Below are 26,338 nucleotides of genomic sequence, written 5' to 3'. Positions count from 1 at the left end.
GCATTTGATATGAGGGCTTCTCAAAGGTCATCTACCTGTGAAGTTGTTCACGGTGAGCAAGACAGAATTGTATCAGCAATGTCTAAACACACACAAAAAAAAAAAAACTGATGAAAATGACAATTAGTCATTTTCCCAAAGTTGGATCTAGAAGTGAATGAAGAAACATCACGCAGATTTGAAAAACCCTAACAAAAGATTAGCTCTTTCACAAATGACATGGTTGAGAGAATTTTAAACTTCTGGAAGAGCATTTACAGAGTCCGTTATTTCTTTCTGACTGCCTTAAAGAAGGAGTTCCTAATAATAGATTAAGAACAAATATCCTACATAAGAAAGAATCTTGAAATCAGAAAGCACCAACACTCTGCAACCAGCCAACATATGTGAAATATAACTACATGCTCTCTCGTCAGCGAGTTACTGTTTCACACAGGTCTCTACTAAATCATCAAATACCATGCAAACACTTGAATTTGTCTTTAAAGGAAAAAGTACTTGAACCTCCGTCACATACTTATATACAGTAGGTAACAAATGGTTATTAAAGGGTTGAAACAATGTTTGGGACCATCAGGCACTTATATAATAAGTTTAATATATTTCTGTAATTCTTTTTTCGAGTTTGTAACTGGAAAAAAAAAAAGGGTATATATTTATATCCTCAGCAAACGTTTGACGCTCAAGAGAGAATTTCACTGAGACTGGACTATTTTCTCTAATGGCCACTTCATTAAACAATTTAACCATTTAGGAGAGCATAGAATAACATATAAGAGTCAAGAGAAAGAAAATTAACTTTGTAAATAAAATTTCTACGTTAATGGTTTTTCTCAGCTGCATGTTTGTAGAATTATTAATAATACGTGTGTAATAAAGTGCTTTGTGGGAATAAATCTGAATTATTTGACTGTGGTTTTGCTACGAGAAGAAAGAGACTAGGTAGAAGGTAAAGTATAGTGAGTTTCTTTTTGTTTGAATTTCGCGCAAAGCTGCACGAGGGCTATCTTTGCTAGCCGTCCATAATTTAGCAGTGTAAGACTAGAGGTAAAGCAGCTAGTCGTCACCACCCACCTCCAATTCTTGGGTTACTCTTTTACCTAGAATAGTGGGATTGACCGTCACATTATAACGCCCTTACAGCTGAAAGGGTGAGCATATTTGGTTTGACGGGCTTCAATCCCGCGATCCTCAGATTACGAGTCGAACGCTTTAACCACCTGGCCACTATGGGCCGAACAGAGTGAAAGCTATCTTTATCTATTTCAAAAGTACAATCAAAATTAATGCACTGACAGAGAATCTTTCCTTTTCTTAGCTTTGAGAGATCTCTGTGAAGATAATATATAAACCTTTAAAAACTTTAAAATTCATTGTATAAATGAAACAATTTTTCTGAAGATGTGTGGAACCTATGCTGCTGCTAGCGATTTACAACTTTATAATTTTTTCTTCCGCGAGAAGGTGCATATCATATCATGAGTACATTTCCCAGAATAACAAGTGACAAAAACAATCAGAGAGATTGCATACCCTCGCCCCGCCGCTCCTTTTGGAGATTTCATACGTTTATGTTGGATAACGTATAATTTCACCTTCGAAAACTTAGAAAATCCTTTTCAGGTCTAGAATGATCAACATGTGAGCCATATTTTGTAGTGTCATGAGGAGCCTTAACTTTATTGTGTCCATGAAATCTGGTACAAATCCGACCACACTTAAATTCACCATTATAAACAATGCTTCAAAGTGGTCGAAAATCCGGATTCTTACTTGGATCCGGGTTACATTTGGAGAGGACTGTTGCATATAGGCTCTCCATCTGGTGTAAATGTTTCATATACATCAGTCATTTAGTTTTCACGAAAAATGCGCTAAAACAAAAAGAGACATATACGCGCAAGCAAACGGACCCAATTGCAATACCGTCGCTTTCCCTCCTTGGGTGAGGGTAACTAAGGTAGAATGAACTTCATTGACTAACATTATAGTTTAAAGTACACACATCTATGTTCCTTAGAAGTAAGTTAAGAGAGTATAAATCACTTAGTATGCTTTCATACTGTTTTATTAATTTTTTATATAAGTATTTCGAGTATTCAAATGAATATTCACTACGATGGCATTTAAGAAATTCTTTCATTGTTTGATCTAAGTGTCAAAATGAATTTATTTTTCATTTTTTTCGCAAAGACATGGTTGTTTAGATAAATCATTATCTTTACCAAGTAAACCTTTAAAAAACTACTCGAATAACTTTTATCACAGCATCATGAAAATATAAATTTATTTTCTGAATTACCCCGTATTTTAATTTAAAATTACGTTTTAGAGCAAGAAATATTGTCACACAAGTATGTTATTTATAATTTCTTGCACTTAATAACGACTGGTTGAGTATTTTTCCTTAAAGTTTGAGTCGTGTTGATCTTGATAATGACGTCAGAGATATCAACCATTTCAGCAAGTGGAGACGTTACAAGACGTATGTTACTGTGCTTATGCTCGAGAGAATTTTCCAGAAGTAGTAGAGGTGAGCTGTAGTTGGAGGTGGTTTGAAAAGACTGTTCAAACGTGGTTGGCGAATGTGAAGGTTTGATTAGTACGCTAGTTGTGATTTTTATTTCTAAGCAACCAGAAAGAGGAATACACAACAGAACAGTTTAAAAGTGTTTTAACTTGATCTGTTTCATTCCATAAATAAATATCATAAATATATATAATCGCATTACTATTTCAACACTGAACTTCGAAAAATAAAAGTGAAAATGAGTGGCCAAGTTGATCAGGTATGTGAGCTCAATTTTGTTCAAGTTGTAATATGTATTTACTGTATATAATTTGTAGTAGTAATGTTATTTTATACGCTTAGTTATTTATTATTTTTAAAGCTGTGTGAAATCTGTATTAAATGTTTAACCGACAAAAATCGAATTTTATTGTCTTGAACGTTGTAATTTGTATTTGTAACCCAAGCCTAACTTTTAATTGCACATGTTGCTAATTACATTTACAGATTGAGAACTAATCTGAAAGTAAGTTAAGCCATGATGAAGATTAAGTTACATAACTTGTTAAGTTATATTGAAGTTGCAGTAAGATAACTGAAACTGAAAGATTGATAATGTTTTTGTTTTTCTTCGTGTACAACGGTGTCCCCACATTACTGCTATCACTGGGCTAATATTGTTAAGTGAAATTTTTAATTGGATAATAATTGATGTTGCCCTTCAGTGGCACAGCGGCATGTCTGCAGACTTACACTGCTGAAAACTGATGTTACAATGTGATAAAAATTCACAGTGGCAGAGGTCTACTTTTTAGTTTACGTGATCAGGTATTAAGAGGTCTTATAAACTATTTACAAAAATCGTAAGGATTGTGTAGTAGGCAAAAGAGGACCAGTTACATAATAGTAGTATAGTAATAGCCAACATTGTATTATGTATTTGATATCATAGTTGACAGCTCTTAATTTTACTGTACATTTCTGATGAAGCAACAGTTTAGGATAGAAGAAATTAAATATCACATACAGAAAATATAAATACTGAGAAAAACTAGATACAGATTTGAAGGTTTTAGAGTTTATGCATACATAATATCTGAGCTGTATAGTAAATAACAGAATCTTTATTATACACTTGAACATCACCCTCTATTACAACTGATTGGAGTCCAAATCAGACTGAAGTCATCAATTCAGACATATCTTGAATTTAATCAAAACTATCTTAGGTCTGAAAAGTAGCATTTCCAAAAATGATTCAATGTGCATGTTGAACATTACTGAGAAATTTACAACAAACTAAAGAATAAATGTGTAAAGTTCTTATTAGTGCTGTAATTGTAACTACTAGTTTGGTCTCCAGTTTTTTTTACGGTCCTTTTGCTGCACCTTTTTTTTTTATACCTATGGTATGTTTCAGTAGATTTCATGACATTTTGTCAAAACACATCAACAAACCACACCAAATAAGAAAGCTATACTCGATAGTAACCAACATTAGCTTTAGGATTGCCACCTTGTTATACAGAACAGATCTGTAGTATACTTTAAAGAAACAACCTGATTCTTTAAAGTATATGGTGATATATTTCCCTCTCTAAAAACAATGTTAACAACTTTCTTTATAGTAACACTATAATCTAGCTCACTAGTTTTTTGTTATCATTTGGTACAGACTTATCAATTATCATTTATGTTAAGTGTTTAAGCTAATACCACGTGATGCTAAATGCTCTTTTTTAAGATAATTTCATAAAATTTAGCAAATTTGTGCTTAAAACTTGGCAGTAAATAATAATAATCTATGCATATGTTTCTTTTGAAAACTTGAGTAAAGCTGGCCAAACCAGTACTTATGTATCTGCAAGTTCTTTCACCCTGTAGTTTAGCTTCTTTACATCAGCCGTCTTTAATTGGAATGACAACTAAAAACAATCCACTTATTGATGAATCTTTTGTAAAAATATTATACCAATAGCTGATGTATCTTTTGTGCAGCTGCCACAAAAATTTACGTTATATTTGAACAGTTTGTGGGGCTTATATTAACACAGAATGAGATTCCAAATCATAATCTGTAAAGATCTATCGGTGTGTTAGATTTGAAAGAAATCCATTAAAGTTTTTTTTAATCAAATAAAGTTAAGATACTTTTGGTGTGAAAAAACAAAATTAGAGATGTTATAATTTAGGTATTTTTTAATGGTTTGCCACAAAACTTGGTATGTGTTGTGAGAGTCCAATAGAAAATGTTAACTAAAAATATATGATGGTTTGGATTACCACAGTGTGAGCTACAGAAGGTGTAAGATCACTGAGCTATCACAGTTGTGTTTTGCAGGCTATTTAATTTCTCATAGGGCTCCATGGTTGGTGGGATTGATCAGCACTGAAATGTAGCATCTTTATTATGGACACCCACTTTTATGAAAAAATTGAAAACAAAAAACATTATCAGAAAACAACCACACGTAGACAATTCTGTTGTAAAATCAACATTACAGTCAGGTTTTCTATCTCGATTTCTAAGTATCCGTTCCTTATCCGAGAAATCCTTTTATTTAAAAGGGATAAGAGGGGCTTGCAGGCTCCCCTAAGTCATTAATGAAGTTGCACTATGGAGACATTTTGGTAGAAACATCTTTATCGTACCATACTAAACTCTTGAAATTGAAGGTCATTGAGGTACTCTACATGTAACTTTGAATTCTTCCAAAGAAGCTATAGTTGAGAGATTTTAGAGAATGTTTATGAGTCTGAGATTCTTGCTGTTTTTTCAGCCTATATATTTCTGTGATGTGTCAAATCTCCACTTGCAAAGACAAATGGTGCCTACTGATATGTGTTTACATCACCACATTCTCCTGCCATAGTCAAAGCAGGTTATCTGAACTGTAAGGTATGGCCATACATTTCTAACCCTCTCAGATGTTTCCAGTATCAATGGTTCAGTCACTTAAAACATCATGCCATGGTTATTTAACATGTGCTCGTTGTGTTGGCAAAGACCATGACACTTACGAGTGCAAACTAGAACCACGCTGTGTTAACTGTAGTGGTCAACACCCTCTTATTCTATTTGCTGCCCAAAATGGGTGGAGGAGAAAGAGGTACAAAGCTTGAAGACAAAAAATATCTCCTGCTCAGAGGCTCGGAAATTGTCTCCAACTCCATCTCGGACATATGCTGCTGCACTCCATTCCACTGCCACAGTGGGAGTGCAGACAGGTTTCTCTGTACTTCTAGGAGAGTAGTTTGCAAAACATCTGAAGAATATTTTACCCTCTGTCCCTGCCAATCCTTCCAGTCACTGCTTGGTTCCACTTCATTTGGCTTTGGGTGTTTCCTTGGGTACATTCTCTTCTGCAGCCCTGAGAAATAAAATGACCATTCATTCATGCTCTCAGTCACTGAAATCTTTGTCCAAGGGCAAGATCTTTGGAGGTAGATAGACCTTTGTCCAATAAAGAAAAAAAACGTGGTTGAAAAAAGAAGGGCTCCCTTCTTGGTTTTCATTCAAATATAGATGACATTAAGGATTTGACTGATTCTTACAATCTCATGTGTGCATCTCTCCTTATGAGAAATGTTTTTGAAACCTGCTGATTCAGTGATCCTTCGGCAGTTTTCGTGGAACAAAAATGATTGGTTTTGTGATGGACGAGTGGTACTGCTGGTTGATCAGCATATGCCCACTTTGTCTTTGCCACTTGATACACCCTTGTAGGCTGTAGCCATCTGTGCTTCCTTGGGTCATACCAACACTATTTGTTCTCTTTACCTGTCTCCTGAAGAGACCTATGATCAGTCAGACTTTGATGCTTTCATTGAGCAGTTACTGTTTCCATTTTTAATCCTGGGGGATTTTAATGGACATACCACCCTCTGGGGTGGTGCTGATATTGATGGGAGAGGTCATTCCATAGAGGATCACAACTTTTCTCTCATCGATACTGGTTCTCATACTTATTTCTATTGATCTTTCTGTCTGCACCCTTTCACTTTTCTCTTACTTTTCTTGGAAGGTTTACAGTGTAACCCACAGGGCATTAATCATTTTCCTGTCAATTTGAGAGAGACCAGCAGTGGTTGATGCCATTCGACCTGTGTGCCTCGATGGAAGTTGGACCAGGTGAACTTGCCCTCTTTAACTGCTCTCTCTGAACTTGATCTTGACATCAGTAGATGACTGCATGGCAGCAGTGATTAACTGTATTGTCCAGGCAGCTTCTCAGTATATTCCTAAAACCTTGACACCTTTCTCATAGTATCCTTGTCCTTGGTAGAATACTGCCTGCCACACGGCAGAGAAAGCCCCAAAATGGGCTTGGGATACCTTCTGCAGGTATCCCACACTTTTAAACTGTATTACATTTCAGGAGTCCTGTGCACGTGCTCAGCAAGCCAGAAGGAATCTTGGATTAAATACACCACTAACATATCTTCTACCACCAGTTCCAAAGTCATATGGGAAAAGATTCAAAAGGTTAGTGGACAATATACTTCTGCCTCCCCCTTTTGATGGCCAGGAAGTTGCTGATGCCCAGAGCATTGCCAGTTCTTTTGGCAAAAGCTTTTCTTGTGCATCTAGCACTTTTGTTTCATACTTCACCTTCTTAGCCATCAAGACACAGGCAAAGTGATTGCCTCTTTCCTTTTAGGCTGATTGTTTTTTGACTATAATTGCCCCTTTATAGTGGTGGAACTAGAGCTTGCTGTTCATTGGTCTGGCAGTACGTGGGTCAGACCTAATGATATTCATTATGAGATGCTGTACTATCTCTCTTTTGCCTCCCTTGCTATTCTTATGGTTGTTTTTAACCAGACCTAGCAGGAGAATGTTTTTCCTGATTTTGTTCCATGCTTTTGTCCTAACTTTCTCTAAGCCTGGAAAGGATCCCAAGCTTCCTTCAAACTACCGTCCAGTTGCTTTGATGAGCTTTCTCTGTAAGATTTTAGAGAAGATAGTTAATGCTCATCTTATGTGGTTCCTTGAATCAATTTGTTTTCTCTCATCCACTCAGTGTGGGTTGTGATGACAGTTCTCCACCATGGACCCTCAATTGCTTACTGAAGTGGACCACAGCAAACAGTGTTTACCTATTCTTCCACCAAAACTGTTTGCATACATTTCTGCCACTAATGGAGTATCCACTCAAATCCCAAGCTATGTCTCGGTGAAGTTGTGCTTCCTGTGGTCCCTGAGGCATAGTTCTTGGGGCTTATCTTTAACCATAAACTGACCTTTATTCCACACATCAAGCAGCTATGTGTCAAGTGTACAAGGACACTGAATATCTTCTATGCTCTCTTTTCCACTTCCTGGGGAGCAGATTGATGTTCCATGCTAAAATTATTCTGTGCCCTAATTGAATCAAAACTGAACTATGGGTCTCTGGTCTATGGCTCTGCTAGGACTTTGGCCTTGAAGATGTTATATCCTGTTCACCATCAGGGGCTTTGGCTCTGCACAGGGACCTTTTGCACTTCTCCAGTCCAGAGTTTGTACACTGAGTTTCATGAATCTCCTCTTCATCTCTGCTGTTTGTAACTGTCTTTACTTTATGCAGCAAAATTTTGATCCTTATCACAGCATCCCACTTGCAATTGTGTTTTTCCTTCCTCAGTGGGCCATGCTTTTTCAGAATAGATCGATCAACACGTGCCCATCCTGTCTTTGTCACTCAACACACCCTTGGAGGCTGTAGCCATCCGTGTTTTCTTGGGTCATACCATCACTGTTTGTTCTCTGTACCTGTCCCCTGGAGAGACATATGATCAATCAGATCTTGATGCTCTCGTTGAACAATTGCCATCTCTATTTCTAATCCTAGGGGATTTTAATGGACATCATCCCCTCTGGGGAAGTGCTATTATTGATGGGAGGGGCCCGATCTGTAGAGCAGATGCTCTCTGATCACAATCTTTCTCTTTTCAATACTGGTTCTTCCACTTACTTTCATGCACCTAGTCAGTCCTTTACCGCTATTGATCTCTCAGTTTGCTCCCCTTCATTATTCTCCCATTTTTTATGGAGGGTTGACAGTAATCCACTAGGCAGTGATCATTTTCCGATCCTTTTGAGAGAGACTGGCCATGGCCGATGCCACCCTACCCGCGTGCCCCGGTGGAAGCTGGATCAGTCAGACTGATCCACTTTCACTGCTCTCGCAGAACTTGATCCTGCCGTCGTAAATCAGCCATCAATAGACGACTGTGTAGCAGGGGTAACTGACTGTATTACACATGCAGCTGCTCAGTGTATTCCTAAAACCTCGACACGTTTTCTACGATATCCTCGTCCGTGGTGGAATCCTGCTTGCCACTTAGCACGGAAGGCTCAAAAGTGGGCCTGGGATACTTTTCGTAGATATCCCACACTTTCAAACCGGGTTGCTTTCCAACGGGCCCGTGCACATGCTAGGTGGGTAAGACGTCAAAGCCAGAAGGAATCTTGGATTAAGTTCACAACCAGCATATCTTCTACCACCAGTTCCAAGATCATATGGGACAGGATTCGAAAGGTTAATGGGCACTACAATTCTGTCCCCCTCTCGATCTTACTCTCTGATGGTCAGGAGGTGACTGATGTTCGGAACATCTCTAACACTCTAGGAGAAAGCTTTTGCCGGGTATCTAGCACTTCTGCTTGTTCTCCACCTTCCTTGCCATCAAGACTCGGGCAGAGCGATCACCTCTTTCCTTTCGAACTGACTGTTCCTTTGACTGGTGGAACTAAAAATGGCCATTCATCGGTCTGCCAGTAGGTCTATTGGACCTGATGATATTCATTATGACATGCTGCACCATCTATCTCCTGCTTCTCTTGATGTCCTTCTGATTGTTTTCAACCGAATCTGGCAGGAGAATGTTTTTCCTGATGCCTGGTGCCAGGCTATTATTTTACCTTTCTCTAAGCCAGAGAAAGATCCCAAGATTCCTTCAAACTACCGTCCAATTGCTTTGACGAGCTGTCTCTGTAAGACATTAGAAAGGATGGTTAATGCTCGTCTTGTTTGGTTCCTTGAATCAAACAACCTCCTCTTGCCCACCCAGTGTGGGTTTCGACGACAGCACTCCACCACAGACCACATAATTCGTCTCAAAAACATCTATCAGAGAAGCCTTTCTCAACAGCCAACATCTTGTATCAATATTCTTTGACATAGAGAAGGCTTACGACACAACATGGAGGTATGGCGTTTTGCGAGACCTCCATACATATGGGTTACGTGGCCATCTACCCATGTTTATTAAAAAATTTTTTAATGGACAAGAGATTCCAGGTTCGTGTGGGTTCGACACTTTCCCGTTCTTTTGTACAGGAACGTGGAGTCCCTCAAGCCTGTGTATTGAGTGTTACACTCTTCAGTATAAAGATAAATGCCATCACTGAACAACTCCCTCTCACTGTTGCGAATGGGCTGTATGTCGACGACTTTCACATCTCATGTCAGTCGTCAAACATGAGATATATTGAGCGGCAACTACAAACTGCCCTCAATTGTATGGAAGTGGACTCTGGCGAATGGCTTTAATTTCTCTCTGCAAAACTGTATGCATGCACTTTTGCCGTCGACGGGTATTCACCCTGATCCTGAACTTCATATCGGTGAAGTTTTGCTGCCAGTGGTCCCGGAGAATAAGTTCTTGGGGCTTATCTTTGATCGTAAACTGACCTTTATACCACACTTAAAGCAGCTTTGGGTCAAATGCACAAGAGCACTGAACATCCTCCGTGTTCTCTCTTCTACCAGTTGGGGGGCAGATCGCTGTTCAATGTTAAAGGTATATCGTGCTCTTATTAGATGGAAACTCGATTATGGATCAATGGTCTATGGCTCTGCCAGACCCTCGGCCTTAAAGATGCTGGACCCCATTCATCACCAAGGACTTCGACTCTGCACTGGGGCTTTCCGTACCTCTCCAGTTCAAAGTATATACATTGAATCTCATGAACCTTCTTTACACCTTCGCCGTTTGCAACTATCTTTACAATATACTTGAAACTTCATTCCTTACCAAAGCATCCCACCTGGAAATGTGTTTTCCTTCCTCGGTGGGCAGTACTTTTCAGAACAGGCGATCTGTCATTGCTCCGTTTGGCCTTCGCATCCGGCGCAATTGGATGAATTGGGTCTGTCCTTGGATAACATTGCAGATTCCACAGGTCGCCCATCCCACCATGGCTTATTACAGCCCCCAAATGTGACCTTTCTTTCAGTCACCTAAAAAAGGCAGATACTCCAGATTGGAAGTACCGTCTTTTATTCAATGAATATCTTTCAAACAATCATTCAGTTCCCATTTATACAGATGGTTCCAAATCAAGTAATTCAATGGGCTCTGCTATGGTTTGCTATGGGTCAGTAGTTGCGTGCAGAATCCCTTCTACAGCTTCTGTGTTCACTGCTGAACTGTATGCCATATCTCTTGCCCTGGATCATATTGGAGCTGAGCAGTACTCCAACTGCACTATTTATACTGATTCGCTTAGTTCTATACTTGCCTTGTAATCGCTACACGTTAGCTCACATCCTATTCTCGCTGATATTCAAAACCGACTGGCCCATTTCTCATTGTCAGCTACTTCAATCCAGTTTTTCTGGATACCAGGCCATGTTGGTATTTGCAGGAACGAACTTTCAGACATGGCAGCTAAATATGTCTGCTTCAACACCATCACTTCTATGCCTATTCCGTACACGGACTATGGTGTTGTCTTCAAGGTTGGCTCCGTGCCAGCTGGCAGTCCACTTGGAGTGAGCAACGTGACAACACACTTTTTCAAATCAAACCCAAAATTGGACTTTGGCCATCTAGCTTCCGTAAAGTTTGGAAGGAGGAAGTTGTTCTCACTAGGCTATGCATTGGTCACAGTTTTTTAACTCATCATTTTCTTTTATCTGGAACTGATGCACCAATGTGTAGTTTGTGTAACACTCAAATCACTATCAGCTACGTTTTATTTTCTTGCCATCGTTACAATTCTCAATGACGGCAATATTTTAAACATATTTTTTCCCAGGGTCAATCTGTAACATTGGACAGAGTTATTGGTGATGGTGACTCTGTCCACCTTGATAATGTTTTTAATTTTTTAATGGCCATTAATCTTTTTAATCTTATTTAAGTGTTGCATATTTATTCATTACACCTTTTTAATTGTGGTTCCTTTTTTACAGTTTTAATCTCTCTCTCCTTCAATTTGACATTGGACAATGGCCAGAACATTAAATAACTCGACACCAGGACTGGAAAGGCCAACTTCAGGTGACTAACGCTACTGTTTGAACTATCCGTTTGAACTACTCGTTAGTCGTCCTGGGGAGTTGTCATTATACTTTTGCTGCATGCCATTTAACACTTTTACTACTTAACTTTTTAGTACTGGCCATATTGACTCATAACCCAGAACCAGGACTGGAAAGACCAACTTCAGGTGACTGATGGTGGTTTTTATACTTACCTGTTAGTCTTCCTGGTGGGTTATGATCATTACCTTTTTGCTAGAGTAAATACCTTACAACTTCTTATACTCTGCCTTCTATCTTAACATTGTAGACTAGGTGTCAACATTGGTTGTATACTTTTTTGTTTTACCTTCATTTCCATTTATGTCTATTACTACATTTATTTATTTTTTTACATTTTTACCGAATGTCTGGCGCAGATAGCCTCGCTGCTTTGTGCCATAAAACACTAAATCAATCAATCAATTCTGGATGCCAGGCCATGTCGGTATTTGCAGGAATGAGCTTGCTAACATCATAGCTAAGTCTGTCTGTCCTGCCTGTCCCATACATGGACTATGGTCTTGTATTTAAGGCTTGGCTCCATGCCAGTTGGCAGTCAACTTAGATTGAGCAACATGATAAGAAGCTTTTTCAGATCAAACTTTTTATTGCTCTTTGGCTGTCTTGCTTCTATAATGATAGGAAGGAGGAAGTTGTTCTGGCTAGGCTATGCATTTGTCAGAGTTTTTTAACTCCTGTTTTCCTTTATTTGGGACTGATTCACCAATGTGACAATAGCCCACATTTTACTGTCATGCCATCGGTATAACTGAGAGCAACTGCAACGTTTTAAACATTTTTATCATGAGTTTACTCTTGATGTTGGATAGTGTCATTAGTGATGGTGACACTGTCCACTTCAGTTGTATTTTTAAGGGCCATTGGTCTTTTTAACTGATTTAAGATTTTAGTTTGAAAACAGGACTGTTTTAGTATGATTCTTTTTCTTACATGTTTTAATTTTACCTTTTTCCTGGTTGTTTGGTGTTGATAGCCCAGTTGCTTTGTGCCAATAAATGCTAAACAACCAACAAACAATCTGTTTGTTGCACCAAGAAGATGAAGACTGATGTCTCGTCTCAATCAATTCCAAGACCATCAAAAACTCGTATTGGAGTCATTCCTTACTCTGTGTTAGAATTTTTTGCTATGTTTGTCGATGACAAAGCTCAGTTTTTGCCAGTGCCTATCTACAAAATCTCTCAGCATATTTGTCCTGTCACTATATGCATTTTGTGCACAAGGATCTAGTGCTCCAGTTTAGGACTCTTCAATTAGGACTAGCATTGGCTCCATATGTTTTGCTGAATCATGCAAATCTCTTCTAATCGCCTCCTTTCTCTGGACCTACTTTCATACTACTCCATGTACATATGGCTACTGCTGACTCCATCTTGTCAGTTGGAGGTGTGTCATATCTAGATGCTGTTTTCTAAAACAACCAAGGCAAGATTTCTTATCAGGGTCAATGTCTCACTTTTAACACAATATAACATCCATCTTGGTGTCGATTTTTAACATTTATCTCAGTCATTTTCAGCTGACTTCCATTCAATACCACCCAATGATACAGGCAGTCTTACACTCATGTTTCCGTCTTCCATGGTTCTTTACTTATTGGGTTGAACCCACTTCATCCAGATGTACCAACAAAACTTAGTTTTGGATCTAGCTCTTTGACAGGGATTTTGCATCTTCCAATGATTGTTCTATATTGAGCTGCTTTATTGGCTACCTTTAAATACTCAGAGACAGTAATTATTTAAGTCCTCAGTTCTCTGTGGCCTCCTGAAGCTGCTTTTGGTCCTTTGCCCTAAACAGTTGGTTCAGTTACCTAACTAAAATATAAAGGGGGTGCTACTTGCTCTTCAATGTTTGTTTGAACCCTTAGCCTCATGTACCATGTATTAATTTTCTCTTAAGGCTTATTTTTCTTTGCTGCTGGCTTGCAGATGTCACTGTTTGTTTGCACTACATGTGCACAAAACACTTTATTATTCTATCTTCTTGTGCCCATCAATGTGGATTTTTGTACATGGTGAGGGGACCTCCCAGAGAAGGTTCTGTACCAGTTTACCTCCTCTGGGATCTAAATATCCACCTGTGTGTTTGCCATGTGTGGTGACCCATGAAGGGGAGGAGAGGATCCTGGTGGTTGAGGGGTCCAACTCCAACACACCACTTTGGCCTTGAATTCCTGTAGATGGGCTGTCTTGAGGTGCCCTCCATCCCAAGATCAATTGGCTAGTCCATTTGGGCCAGGGTCAACTGAATGCTAGCATAGGACGTCTTCAGCAGGTGTAGTGGACATTATGTCTGATACTGGTGTTTGGGTATAGTGTTCATGAAACCCTGGCATCACTGCACTGTTGTGCATCCCCTCTAGGGCTTCATTGTGGGTGGAGTCAGTGGGCACCAAAATATTCTTTTTTTTATTATGGATACCCCTCAAATAAAAAAAAAATAAACAAGCATGACAGTATAGAGAAAAATATGGCTACTGGCAAATAACCATGCATTAATGACTGTATGGTCAAACTCACAACTTGAATCTGTCCCACAATTTTTAATTATACATTCTTTAACTGAGAAACCCTTAGGCAGATGTCCCCATTTTTTATCCAGAATGGTGTAGAAGGGCTTGCTGGCTCACCTAAATTGGTTAAAAAAAATATGGTCTGGGGACATTTTAGTAGAAACAGCTTCATCACAACATTCCAGACTCCTCTTGAAGTTGAAGGCCATTGGGGACATGCCTGTTAAGGTTACTCCTCTTTCTACTTTGAATTCTTCCAGAGTTCTTATAGTTGAGAGGGATTTAAAGACCATTCCAGAGTCAGAGATCTTCACAGGTTTTACCAACCAAGGTGTTAGAGCTGTGTGCCAAATTTTTACTTGTAGAGATGGGATTATGGAGCTGACAAATGTTCTAACATTGACATTTACAACATTGCACCCTCCTACCACAGTCAAGGCAGGATATCTGAATTGTAAGGTACAGCTTGTATATTCCTAACCCTGTTAGATGTTTTCATTGTCAACGATTTGGTCACTCATAAACTTCTTGCCGTGGTTCCTTAACATGTACTTGTTGTGCTGGTAAAGACCATGATGATTTTGAATGCCATCTAGAACTGCATTGTGTTAACTGTAATGGTTGACATCCTTTAATGTTTCATGTTTTTTAGACCTAAATACAACTTAGTTACTGAGCCTTATAAATTAGGGAATTCTGTTGTAACGACACTCTAATTTATGATATTTTGGTGGCTTAACTGTATATATAAAACTTAAAAAATATTTTCACTCGTATTCTCCACATACAAGATTTTAAGATACTTCATGGCCTATGTTCAGTGGCAACTGAGTTCAATGGTCGTAGTTAGAAGAGATAATTGTTTGCTTTACTTCTCTATTGTCTATTGTTCTATATTTTAAGAAAAATGTCTCATAACTTATTTCTAAATAGTAATGTTCTATATACATATATAATGTATAATAATTAAAATGTTAGAAAATACTAGTCCACTAAACCATATAGAAGATGGTCACTTTGTAAAGGCCAAAGGTCAGTTATATTTTTGGACATGGTTACATGAATGCATGTGCACTGTGTCAATGCGAGTTATGTTATGTTAGCCAGGAATGAATGGAAGATTGGTGTAATAAAAAATATATATTTTCATTTATAGTGTTTTGAGACTTAAGCTACTAAGACTAAACATTTGCATTTTTGTGTTATAACATGCTACCATTCTAGCACAAAAAAGCATGACTTATCTTTATTTCCTAACTTTTTTAAGATAGTTATGAAGTCAGTCAAACTGACAGTTTCCACATAGAGAAAATAACAGACAAAGTATAAAATATCACTGAAAATAAACATTTAAAATGTAATTAGGAGTTTTTTATAGATTATACAAATAATAGATTTTTGGGACAAAAAATTATTTTTAATCATATGAAGTCACTTTGCACCTGGACTAGTAATGAAACAGACTCAATATTTTCCCAAACAGATCTTTAGTATAAATACTTCATTAAAAATCTTATTTTTTTGTTTACAAAAAAACTTGTAACCTTCATTAAAAGTTTACCAAATTTTGTGAGGTACACTCACACTATCAAAAGTTATGGTATAGATACTTGTGTATACGAACCCTCTTATACTATATCGAGCCTGCTGCGAAAAGGTTAAGGGCTATGGCCCTATAATTCCAACCTTGTGTCGTAGAACCTTGGCTTCCTGGTTAGGGCCTGGCCAATGGTGGTGACAAATCATTTCAAATTTAACCAGTAGTGCATTATTTAGGTTATGGGTGAATAGTTGATCTGTTCTGAATGTAGTGCAGTTCCACTTTAGGGTTCTAATTTTCTGTCAGAAAGGTTATGATCTCTGCAGACTATTTTATATGGATATTACTCTCACTAGCTCTTCCACCTTTTCTGTGTGGGATTGTAGCTGTGGTGTAGATGGAGGTAAGTATGTTTTGGAAATTAAATTTTTGTAAAGTGAAATGTTTTTCTAATAGTGCTTTACCTCCTTCACACTGCTGCTTTTTTGCTAACAGTAAGAGCTGGTGTTAGAGATTGTAGATCAGGACAGTCTCAGAAAAGTGATGACATTTGGTGAAGGTACTTTATATACAGTACCAAGATAGAGGGTGCATTGATGTAGGTGGAGATTTTTCTGCTTGTTATATTTTTCATGCTATAGGTTTTAAATTAGTAAAAGTAATTCACAAAATTTGGCAGCTTATTGGTAAACATTACAATGCTTTCGTATACAAAATATTAGATTTTTATTATTAAAACTTAAGATTTGTTAAGCAGTTTTTTTTCATATGTTTATCCAATGTGTAAAGAAATTTCCAATTTCAGATTTATAATACGTTTATACATCAGAATTTTAAATTTCACTTGCAAAATCTTCAGATATCCTACAATTTTCAGATATTTATTAAACATTTCCAAAGAAAAATGTTATTTTCACTAATGAATCTTTATATAGGTTTACTCAATCTGATTGATCTTTTCACTACTATAGAAAATAAATATAAATTGTGCCTTTTGATGGGTCTAAAACAATATGAAATTTCAAACAAATGAGGTGAACAGGGCTACCTTTATTTCATTCAGTACATTAGTGATATCTCTGCAAAAAAAAAAAAACAAGATGTTATTATTTTATATTCTAGCTTGTTAATATTGGTAATATGAGTTCTTAATTCATCCAAAACTGTAGACTGTATTTGAAATTGCAGACATCTGATTTGAACCAGTGCTGTATTCAAAATACCATATGACACACAAAAATTGAAGATTAAATGTGTGTTTTTAATATTTATTTGTAAATTATGAAATTAGATAATGCATAATATGAAAATTTGAATTACAATCTACAGTTTGATACTGAATTTAATGATATTAAGTCATAAAATATAATAGTCCAATAAAATTTTTAATGCACATCAACAAACAAAATGATGTCCTTTGACTTGTGACCTGTCTGGAAAGGTGTAATGCAACATATGATCCACTTGGAAAAATTAGCTCAACTTCAAAATGACATTACCAGGAAAAGCGTAAATCATCAGAGATAATTAAATTTGAAAAAACATAATGCATTAAATAAGGGTGTGGGATTCATGGAAGAGAATTTAAATAGACGGTGTAATATTCTTTAAAAAAGGAATGTAGGATATCACGTGATTGAACTGAGGTCACAAAACCATTACATATGTTCTGATGCTTCAAGACATCTTCAGGAGTGTGCAAAGCAAACCGTTTGTTTCCCCTTAATTTTATTTATGTACATATGATTTGCTATCTTCAAAATTGGTGTTGTTTGTGATACCTACATCTCCTATATCATCATTATTACTGAATTGATTTTCATTGTTTAGAAGTTAACATTATCTTCAGAAAGATATTTTTTGCAGTGTGTTGTATAAAATACGTGAAAATGCAAGCGGTACGATTCTATAGGTAGCGACTTTAAAAAGAAAAATTGTTAAACAAGGATTCTGTTTATCAGTGTTGTGGTTTGTTACTAAATATTATCATAATTTATTAGAAATATTTAATGTTATTTAAAAATATCTGAAATACTTTTTTATTTTAATACCAATTGTATTAATACAGGTGATTATATAAGTTTTGAAATTGCTAGCTTTAACCTGTCTAAGCATAAATTAATGTCACTTGAACTTTTTTTTTAGGTTATTTTAGAAGTATATAGTAATTATTGATTAATGTAAAAGAACTTATTATCATGACAGTTTCTTATCTGTAAAATTCAAATGTGATTAGTGTTTACAACTAACTTTTATAAAGTTAATGGATATACTGTTATTGTAAAAGTTAAACATTATTATTGCTAGTGTGAAGTTAAATGTTATTTGTTAACACAGTAATATAATATCTGGATAGTTTCTAGTTGGCCCAGCAGGGCCAGGTGGTTAAGGTACTCGACTTGTAATCTGAGAGTTGCGGGTTCGAATCCCAAACATGCTCGCCCTTTCAGCCATGGGAGCATTATAATGTGATAGTCAATCCCACTATTTACTGGTAAAAAGAGTAGCCCAAGAATTAGAGGTGGGTGGTGATGATTAGCTTCCTTGCCTCTAGTCTTACACTGCTAAATTAGGGACAGCTAGCACAGATAGCCATCGTGTAGTTTTATGCGAAATTGAAACAAACAGTTTCTAGTTTCAGAATGCAAATTTTATTGGTGTAAAACATTGTGGAATATATATTCAGAAAACCTAGTATAAAAGCTGATAATTATATGTAATGAATTAATATGTCCAGTATATACAGATAGCTTTGAAAGTGATACTCTGTTCACGAATTTAGTTTTAGTTTTCTGTAACATTTTATGATGGAATGAAAAACTAAAATGTTTTTGCAGGCACTCAAAGCGAAGGAAGCGGGTAATGAAGCATATAAGAAGAAAGATTTTGAAAAGGCCTTGGAACATTATGATAAAGCTATAGAACTAAATCCTTCTGACATGACATTCCTACTGAATAAAGCTGGTAAGTACAAATCCTGATACTTTTTCATTTGCAGTCAAGAATGAGAAATTACAGTTGGTTAAATTGTGAATGCATTTGTTATATACAGGTCCTGAAACTAAAATACTGTTTTCTGCTGTATTGACTGAAAATGTTAACACATTGGCTTTTAGCATATTATGTTTTTGGATGTGTAAAAGTTACTAAATGATTACTATTATGTTATAAAAACATTTTAATGAAAATGTGTAGCTGAAATGAAAGTTTTGTATTTGTGAAAAATTAATGTTTATGAGAGATGTTCGTGTATGGACAGTTACTAAATTTTGTTTCAAATGTGGTACATAACCACTAATATTATGTTGTGCTATTTGTTTTATTATTACCACAGATTTGATCTTAAAGGTAAGCATTTTTCTGTTTTATTTTTACAATTTTTTTTAGAAAATAAATTAGAATAAGAAGTGGGGGGGAAAAAAGAAAAAGATGTTGGCACTGTGGTTACACTAGTCAAAGAAAATGTTTATGAACATGCAACTGCACAAGAAAATGTAGTAATAAAAACACGACTATACAAGATTATCATTTATTTACTTTATTTTTGATACAATACCATGTTGCTTTCTATAGACTAAGGGTAGTGGTTTGTTGTCAAAACTGAACAATGTGTTGCAAGTACATCCAACTATTTCATGAGTTCTTACTTTCTTCAATCATGGACAGTATGTACTAGTTGGAGCAGTATCAGCACACCAATTGAGAATTTATTTTAACACCTGTGTAATAAATGAATGTTGCTCCATTAAACTTAATGCTAAAGATGATTGAAAAAAACTTGATCTTATGTTACAGGTGTTTTTTTATCATAAATTAAATTTATGTACATGTAAATGACCATTATGTACATCACATTTAAAGAGGTCTCCGTTTCCTTCTTCTTTTTTGCATTAAATATAGCAGGTGGTCATAAACAAAAGTTTAGGGCAAGATTGGACACTATATCACAAACAGTTTCTGAGATGAGCGTTTTTTTGTGTCAAACTTCTTAAATATTTTTACATGCATGTTGATAAGATTGAATGATATCCATGAGTCTGCTGTGATTTCAGAATGGTGCACAGTTAATATCAGTTATATGTAAGTCTTTCAAAACCACTTTCTGATCTCCCATCACAGTAAAATTCTTGTTTCCACAGCTTGTTCATTTTGAGTACACAATAAATAGTGATAAAAGAACAGCATAAGTCTGAAAAACTGTGGTAGTAGTTAAAATTCACTGTTTTTAAGTGGAAGAATGATGATAAATGCAGATGTAAAGAATAAACAACAACAAAGAAATTATTTTTTATGCTGGTTATTTTGGAATAACCTTCTGCAATAGGAAAATTATTTTATGAATATTTTATATCTGACTGTGCAATCTAGGGTCAGCAGGGTTGTAAAGCAAAAAATTAAACAATGTTCACCTAACCTCTTCATTTTCTGCTCCTACTTTCTGCTGTTTTGTAGCACATAAAAATCTTCTTTCTTTGGGAATTTTTTTAAATGTTCTTGCATAAGATTCATGTTCTTTGCATCTCAGGGTGGCTGATATGGATATTAACACTTACTAATAAAGCAGAGAATAATATTTCAACTTCTTAGTTCATCTTCAGGTTAACAACCTTTTTACCTCAAGTGGGTTTTGCATCATCATAAGTCACATCCTTTATTGGCAAAATTTTTAAGCCAAGAATTGCTTGTAAATTTTTAGTTTTTAACTTTGTATTACATTAATCAAATCTCACATGTTTAGTTTCTCTTGGCACCTAAACAAGTACTCTGTGTGGTCAGTAGTGTAACTACAAAATATGCTCCCCTACCTCCCAAAATTGAGCTTTGCTGGCAGTTCTTCATATCATAATGTCGTGAATAAAACAAATGGTACAACTGAAGAAAAATCCTTTTTTTTTCCCAAAAATCTGTGTATACATGTGTTATATTTTGTAAAAGTTGTGCATTATTTATTAATTTTTAAAACACTTTTAAAATTCGCCCTTGATCATCAAAACCTTGCAGAAATTGGTCTAACTGAATTTATTTTCCTTTTACAAGTGAATAAAACTATTATTAGATAATCAATGATATTTAATGAGGATTCATAAGATAGATTAACCAGAGTTTATCCACTGTCATTTTCAGCATCTGGAAAAGGAGCCAAAATTGGGTGTTAAATTGGAGATAAGGTTATTGTTTTATATGAACTATAGTCCCTGATTTGGATTAATGTGTGATTATCAACAGTATCTGTCATATGGATCATCAGTTCCACAATAGTAAATGGTTGTATTAGTCATGATACAAAATACCACTTATCATGGGTGCTAAATAGGTAAAGTTGTGAACATGATTTGAAAATTTTTCTTTTTTACAGGAGTGATAATGACCAGCTTATGTGAGAAATTAACAAATGCACATAAAGCAATATTTGCGTGTATTATCTTTATGTCCAAGTTTTGTCAGCAAGTTCATTTTCAAGACCCCTTACTTTAACACATTTAAGAAGCATTTTTTTTTGCACAATTTACAAATTTGCATGTGATAAAGTACATGAGGTAAAAGTTTTCAAAATATTATTTGAGCTTTCAATCCTTTCAAAAATTTTGCAGGCATTTTAAAATTTAATTTTCATTGATCACTATGAAAATAACAGTTGTTTGTTATTAATCTTTTCTTCTTAAATAAGTACCAATTTAAAAACAATTTCTTTTTGCCAGCACGATTTGCAGCTACTCCATGTTATGAAAATAAGTGTTATCCCATGGAAACAAGCCACAGTGAACATTATTTACTTAAGCAAAGAAAATATAGAAAAATATTTATGTATTAACAAATGCATTAAAGATTTTGAATAAAAAAATGAACAAAAGTTTATGTGAGAAGCCAGAAAATAATTGATGCTAGTGGTATAAACAATTGTGAATATTTTGGAACTTGTATCATGAATTATTGTGATATAACCTCAGTTTTGGAAATATTATTGTGGCATTCATTTCATTAGTTGATAAGGGGAAATTTTAAAAGATTTTGCATTGTCAATATTGTCAGAAAAAAGTTGACTTGCTGTAAGTTTGTGTTAGTGATGGTTGAGTGCAGTGTTTCAAGGAAACAAGTTAGTCTTGATTCAACTTTTCAACATATATGAATCTGTCACAAGAACTACATCAGTAGTTGTATGGCTCAGAATTGTTCCATTGCTAAAAGAGTTTGGAAAACACTGCTTTAGAAGTGTATTTCCTCAATTATTTTATTTTTTCAATTGATAGTCTATAAAATAACATAAAGATGCTTTTGTATTTCTTTTAAATGTGTCAAGCTTAAAAAGATATTTGCTTTAATAACACAGTCTTGCAAATTTAAACTTCATAAATGTTTTGTTTTGAATAATAGATTTTCCATTTAAAAAAAATACTAGTTTTCTTTACTATCATGCAAGGATTTTGTTTACAATTGGGAAGAAGAAAACTTACTTAGATCAAATTTACCTCAAATAGAATATTTTAGGGTGATTTACACAACCTTTTGTAGCCATAGCAATGAATAAATTATATTGAAAAGAAAAAATGTGAAAGTGCATGCACAAATAAATACTAACCACAATTGATGCCATATGGTTGTTGACCCTTTATATACTAGTGGTGTGTGTCTATTTTATTTGGTTGATGTTGGATATAAATGAGATAAAAGCTCAAGAAAAGGAGAGTTATTTATGTATTTTGCAAAAAAAAAAGATTGATACAGTTTATCTTGGAAGACTCAAGTTTTAACCACTTCTTTAAGCTCTGTTTGGGAGCAATATTTTGTTCTAATGCAGATCATCATTTAGCCCTTGCAGACAAGTTATGACAGATTTAGGTTAAATATAGCTCTGAAAGGGATTTTCTTAAATGTAACTTCATTTAAAGAAGGTGGATCTGTAAAAGACAGTTTGGTTTGGAAGTGGTGATGAAAACAGAAATATTGTAGATTTTGTTGCACATTTGTGTGTGTGTGTGCACACGTGTGTTGGAGTGGATATTTTAGTTGTTTAGGATTGTGATGAATAGTTTTGTCTTCAAAATAAAAAAAAAAGTAATGAAGCTAAACTTAAACAATTGAGTTTGGCATGTGTCTTCATGGTGGTTCTCTTGTCAGTGATACTGTGCTTTACAGCTAGTAGTGACACAATTTGTGGTTAAAGGGATCATTAATATTTTGAATCTAACTTGAAGAAATTGAGTTCTGTCAGTGATAACTGCAAAAGTTTTTTCCATTGAGGCCTATTTCTAAAAATATTTTTTTGATGTGCAATATTGAATGTTAGGGATTAATTAATTACCTGGTGTTGTCCAGGTGATTGATGTTACATAAAGTTGTGCAAATAGCCCTTGTGTAGCTTTATGCTCAATTAAATAAAAACAAATATGGAATTATCAGATTAATTGAAAATATAATTTTACTATTTTTGTGCAGATATCTGATAAAAAATGTAACTTCAGTTATTCCATTACCATAATTTAGTTAAGTTTATTGTGTTTATAAAAGTATTTTTTTTTAGTCAAGGTAGTATGTAGTTTTATATATTCAAGGATGTTATCTGGTGCAAGTTTGGTTTTAAGGTGGAATCTTCTGTAAAGATTCAAGTTTTGAACTGTTAGAAATAGGTAATTTGTAAATAGGCTCATGACAAAAAATGACAGTAATTTTGAGGTATTTCTGGTAAATTCTCTGTTTATTAATATATTTACTGTATATCTATATTTTTTTGCTTTAAAGTGTTAACATGTGAATCAAGAGACAAGTTGGATGTACCATTTGTACTAATAGTTGTTGACTTAAATATTAGACTTGTGATACTTTATTCAAATCATACAAGGCTGTGAAAGTAGTACTGAGTTAGATACTGTGTAGACTTGTGCAGTGCCACTTACAATGAAAACATATTGCTGCATTAAGATTTTGTAATAAGTTAGGTTTTGACTCAAAAATGTGTTGCTTTTAGTTTGTATTTTATCATTATATTAAATGAAAACATGTTTTTCTTGCAGCTGTATTTTATGAGCAGAAAGATTATGACAAGTGTATTGAAGAGTGTGAAAAAGCTATTGATGTTGGAAGAGAATACAGAGCAGATTTCAAAATTATAGCAAAGTAAGTACATGATGTAATCATTGAGATTAAAATATTAGTTCAAACTTGCAAGAATTTGTATTAAAACTGCTTTAGAAACACTTATTCTAAATTGTCTGAAAAGTAGCACAGTTTCTAATTTTGTGCTCTATAACTGTCTCAATTTAGTTTTAGCTGCAGTTCACACTGAGAAAAATTTTAATTCTTCAACTGCAGCTAACTTCATATAATTCAAACAATTTGCATACAACACTTTTGAATAGCCTGCTGCGAAAATTTAGTGAATCTTTGCACATGGAATTAGAGGCAAATTTACACAAACTGCAAATGAAAGGTTAAAAGTTTAGTTATGGCCTGAAGTGCAATGGTTTTGTGCTTTTTCAGATATTGTTTTTCTCTTATTTTTTTTAGTGAACTGATTTTAACAGTATAGTGCTAAGTAGGTCTGCTTTATGATGGAAAAATTAACAAGGTAAATTACAAAGTAGGTTTAAATTTAACTACTGAGTTTCAAAATAAAGTATAAAGAGACTGGCATGACATGATTTACAAAATAAAAACTATTTATTCAATAAAAAAACAAAACAGCTTACATGTTTGCATTGGAGCACTGGATAATCATCTTCCATGGGACTCATAAATTGAGCAACCAGCATTTTCCATAAAGATGCTTTCCCATAAACCAACCCACTTTATCTGGTTTAAACTGTATAAAATGACAATGGGAACTGTCAGATTTACATATAGTGACTAGTGTGACATGTGTCTGGTCATTCCTATTTCACATGGGAGCTGCTGTAACCTCTAGACATAACCCGTCATTATAACAATATACTCTGTGAACAGAACATTATTATCCCCAAAAAACAACAAAAGCAGCTAAAACAAATAAATTTAATAGTTTTTGGATCATGTTGTGTGAAAACTGCATAGGCACAAAAAACTTTTTGCATATTTTTAGTTTACTCTATCTTGTGGTCAGGAGTCAGAGGGCATGTCATCACATTTGTAGACTTGCATCCAAAATTGTATTGAACTACTGTTTTATGAAGTTTTGTTAATATCTTTTGTATCAAGCTGTAGATCCTAATTCAAGTTGTAGTGTTATACATTAGTTAATTTCTTAACTTGAAAGTAAATACTGGAAAAAGGCCTAAATATTGATTTTTGTGTGTCACATGATATGTTAAATGTAGCTTTAGTTCATATTAGATTACTATGGTGTTCAAATATGAAGTATATATATATATCTGTTAAGAATTAGAAACTGAAATTATCAATATTCACAAGGAAGAACATAAAATAAAAACCTTCATTCTTTTTTATTTTCTGAAATAGTTATATTTGGTGAATCCTTACTGTACGCTTATCTCTTCTAGTTTTTGAAAATGTGTAATTGTGGTTTTTTTTTTTTGTAGTATGTGTTTAATCAACCAAAAGCTTAGAATGCCTCCATGTTATTTTTCTCAGTCTCTGTGAAGTGTTTATTCAGGAAAACCTTCCTTTTTGTATTAGAATTGAAGTGGAAAGTTAGAAGCTAATGGAGCTCAAAATTTCAGCTTGGTTACTCAGCCTGATGAATTGTAGTGGCATTCTATGTTACTGATTTAATAATTTATGATTTTTGTTTGTTATTTCAAAATGCGTATCTAAAACCTAAAAATGCTGTTTTACATCTGCCACATGTGCAATTCTTAAAATTTAACTTTAAAAATCTGAAATTTTGTATGGAAAAGGCTTGTAATAAATACTGTTAATATGCAAAATTTCATGTAAATAAATATACCATCTTAAAATTCAACATGAGAACTAAAACAAGCACAACAGGGTTACAAAGTTTGTCACTAGGACTGAGCCCATGGTAAACAAGTTAAAATGAGAAGGTAGAAAACACACTTGTACACACCAATGCAAGAAGTTTTCTCATATTTGTGTGCACTTACAAGGTTTTTCATTTTGTGGTAAGATATTGAGGTTTATGGGATAATATTGATATAATTTATGTAGTTAGATTGATCATACAAATAACGAATGTGAAATATTCAAATGAAAGTTGATTCTTACTAGCTAATTTTTTTGTTTAGCTTACTAACTGAATTCTAGAACTGGATAACTGGTAATAAATTTAAAAAAATATATCAAAACCTATTCGATAGTTTTACAAGTTTATTGGTCTGCAAGTTGTGTATTGTGGTTAGTTAATTGGTAAATACTGTTTTTTTAATAACTACTTCATAAGATAAAATTGCTTTTTTTAAACACATTACCATGTAGCTTTTTGTTTGTGCATATCTAATGTATGTCAATATTATTTAAATATTGTGTTTAGAAAATTTTGTTACTGTTAGAATTTGATTGTAAATTTA

General features: G+C 34.8%; 1 protein-coding gene across 1 annotated transcript in view; it reads left to right on the top strand.

The window, feature by feature from the left end:
• Positions 1-2,400: 2,400 nt before the first annotated feature.
• Positions 2,401-26,338, top strand: part of Stip1 (Stress-induced phosphoprotein 1) — a 50,819-nt gene continuing 26,881 nt past the window's right edge. Inside the window, exons 1-3 of the mRNA XM_076495692.1 lie at positions 2,401-2,789; positions 18,719-18,845; positions 23,891-23,993. Coding sequence (XP_076351807.1) covers positions 2,769-2,789; positions 18,719-18,845; positions 23,891-23,993 — 251 coding nt within the window. The 5' untranslated portion in view covers positions 2,401-2,768. The remainder of the gene's footprint in view (positions 2,790-18,718; positions 18,846-23,890; positions 23,994-26,338) is intronic.

Source organism: Tachypleus tridentatus, chromosome 3 (assembly GCF_004210375.1).
Source record: "Tachypleus tridentatus isolate NWPU-2018 chromosome 3, ASM421037v1, whole genome shotgun sequence".
In the NCBI taxonomy this organism is placed as follows: Eukaryota; Metazoa; Arthropoda; class Merostomata; order Xiphosura; family Limulidae; genus Tachypleus; species Tachypleus tridentatus.
The sequence above is the reverse complement of the archived record's forward strand: the minus strand, read 5'-3'. Positions and strand labels throughout refer to the sequence as shown.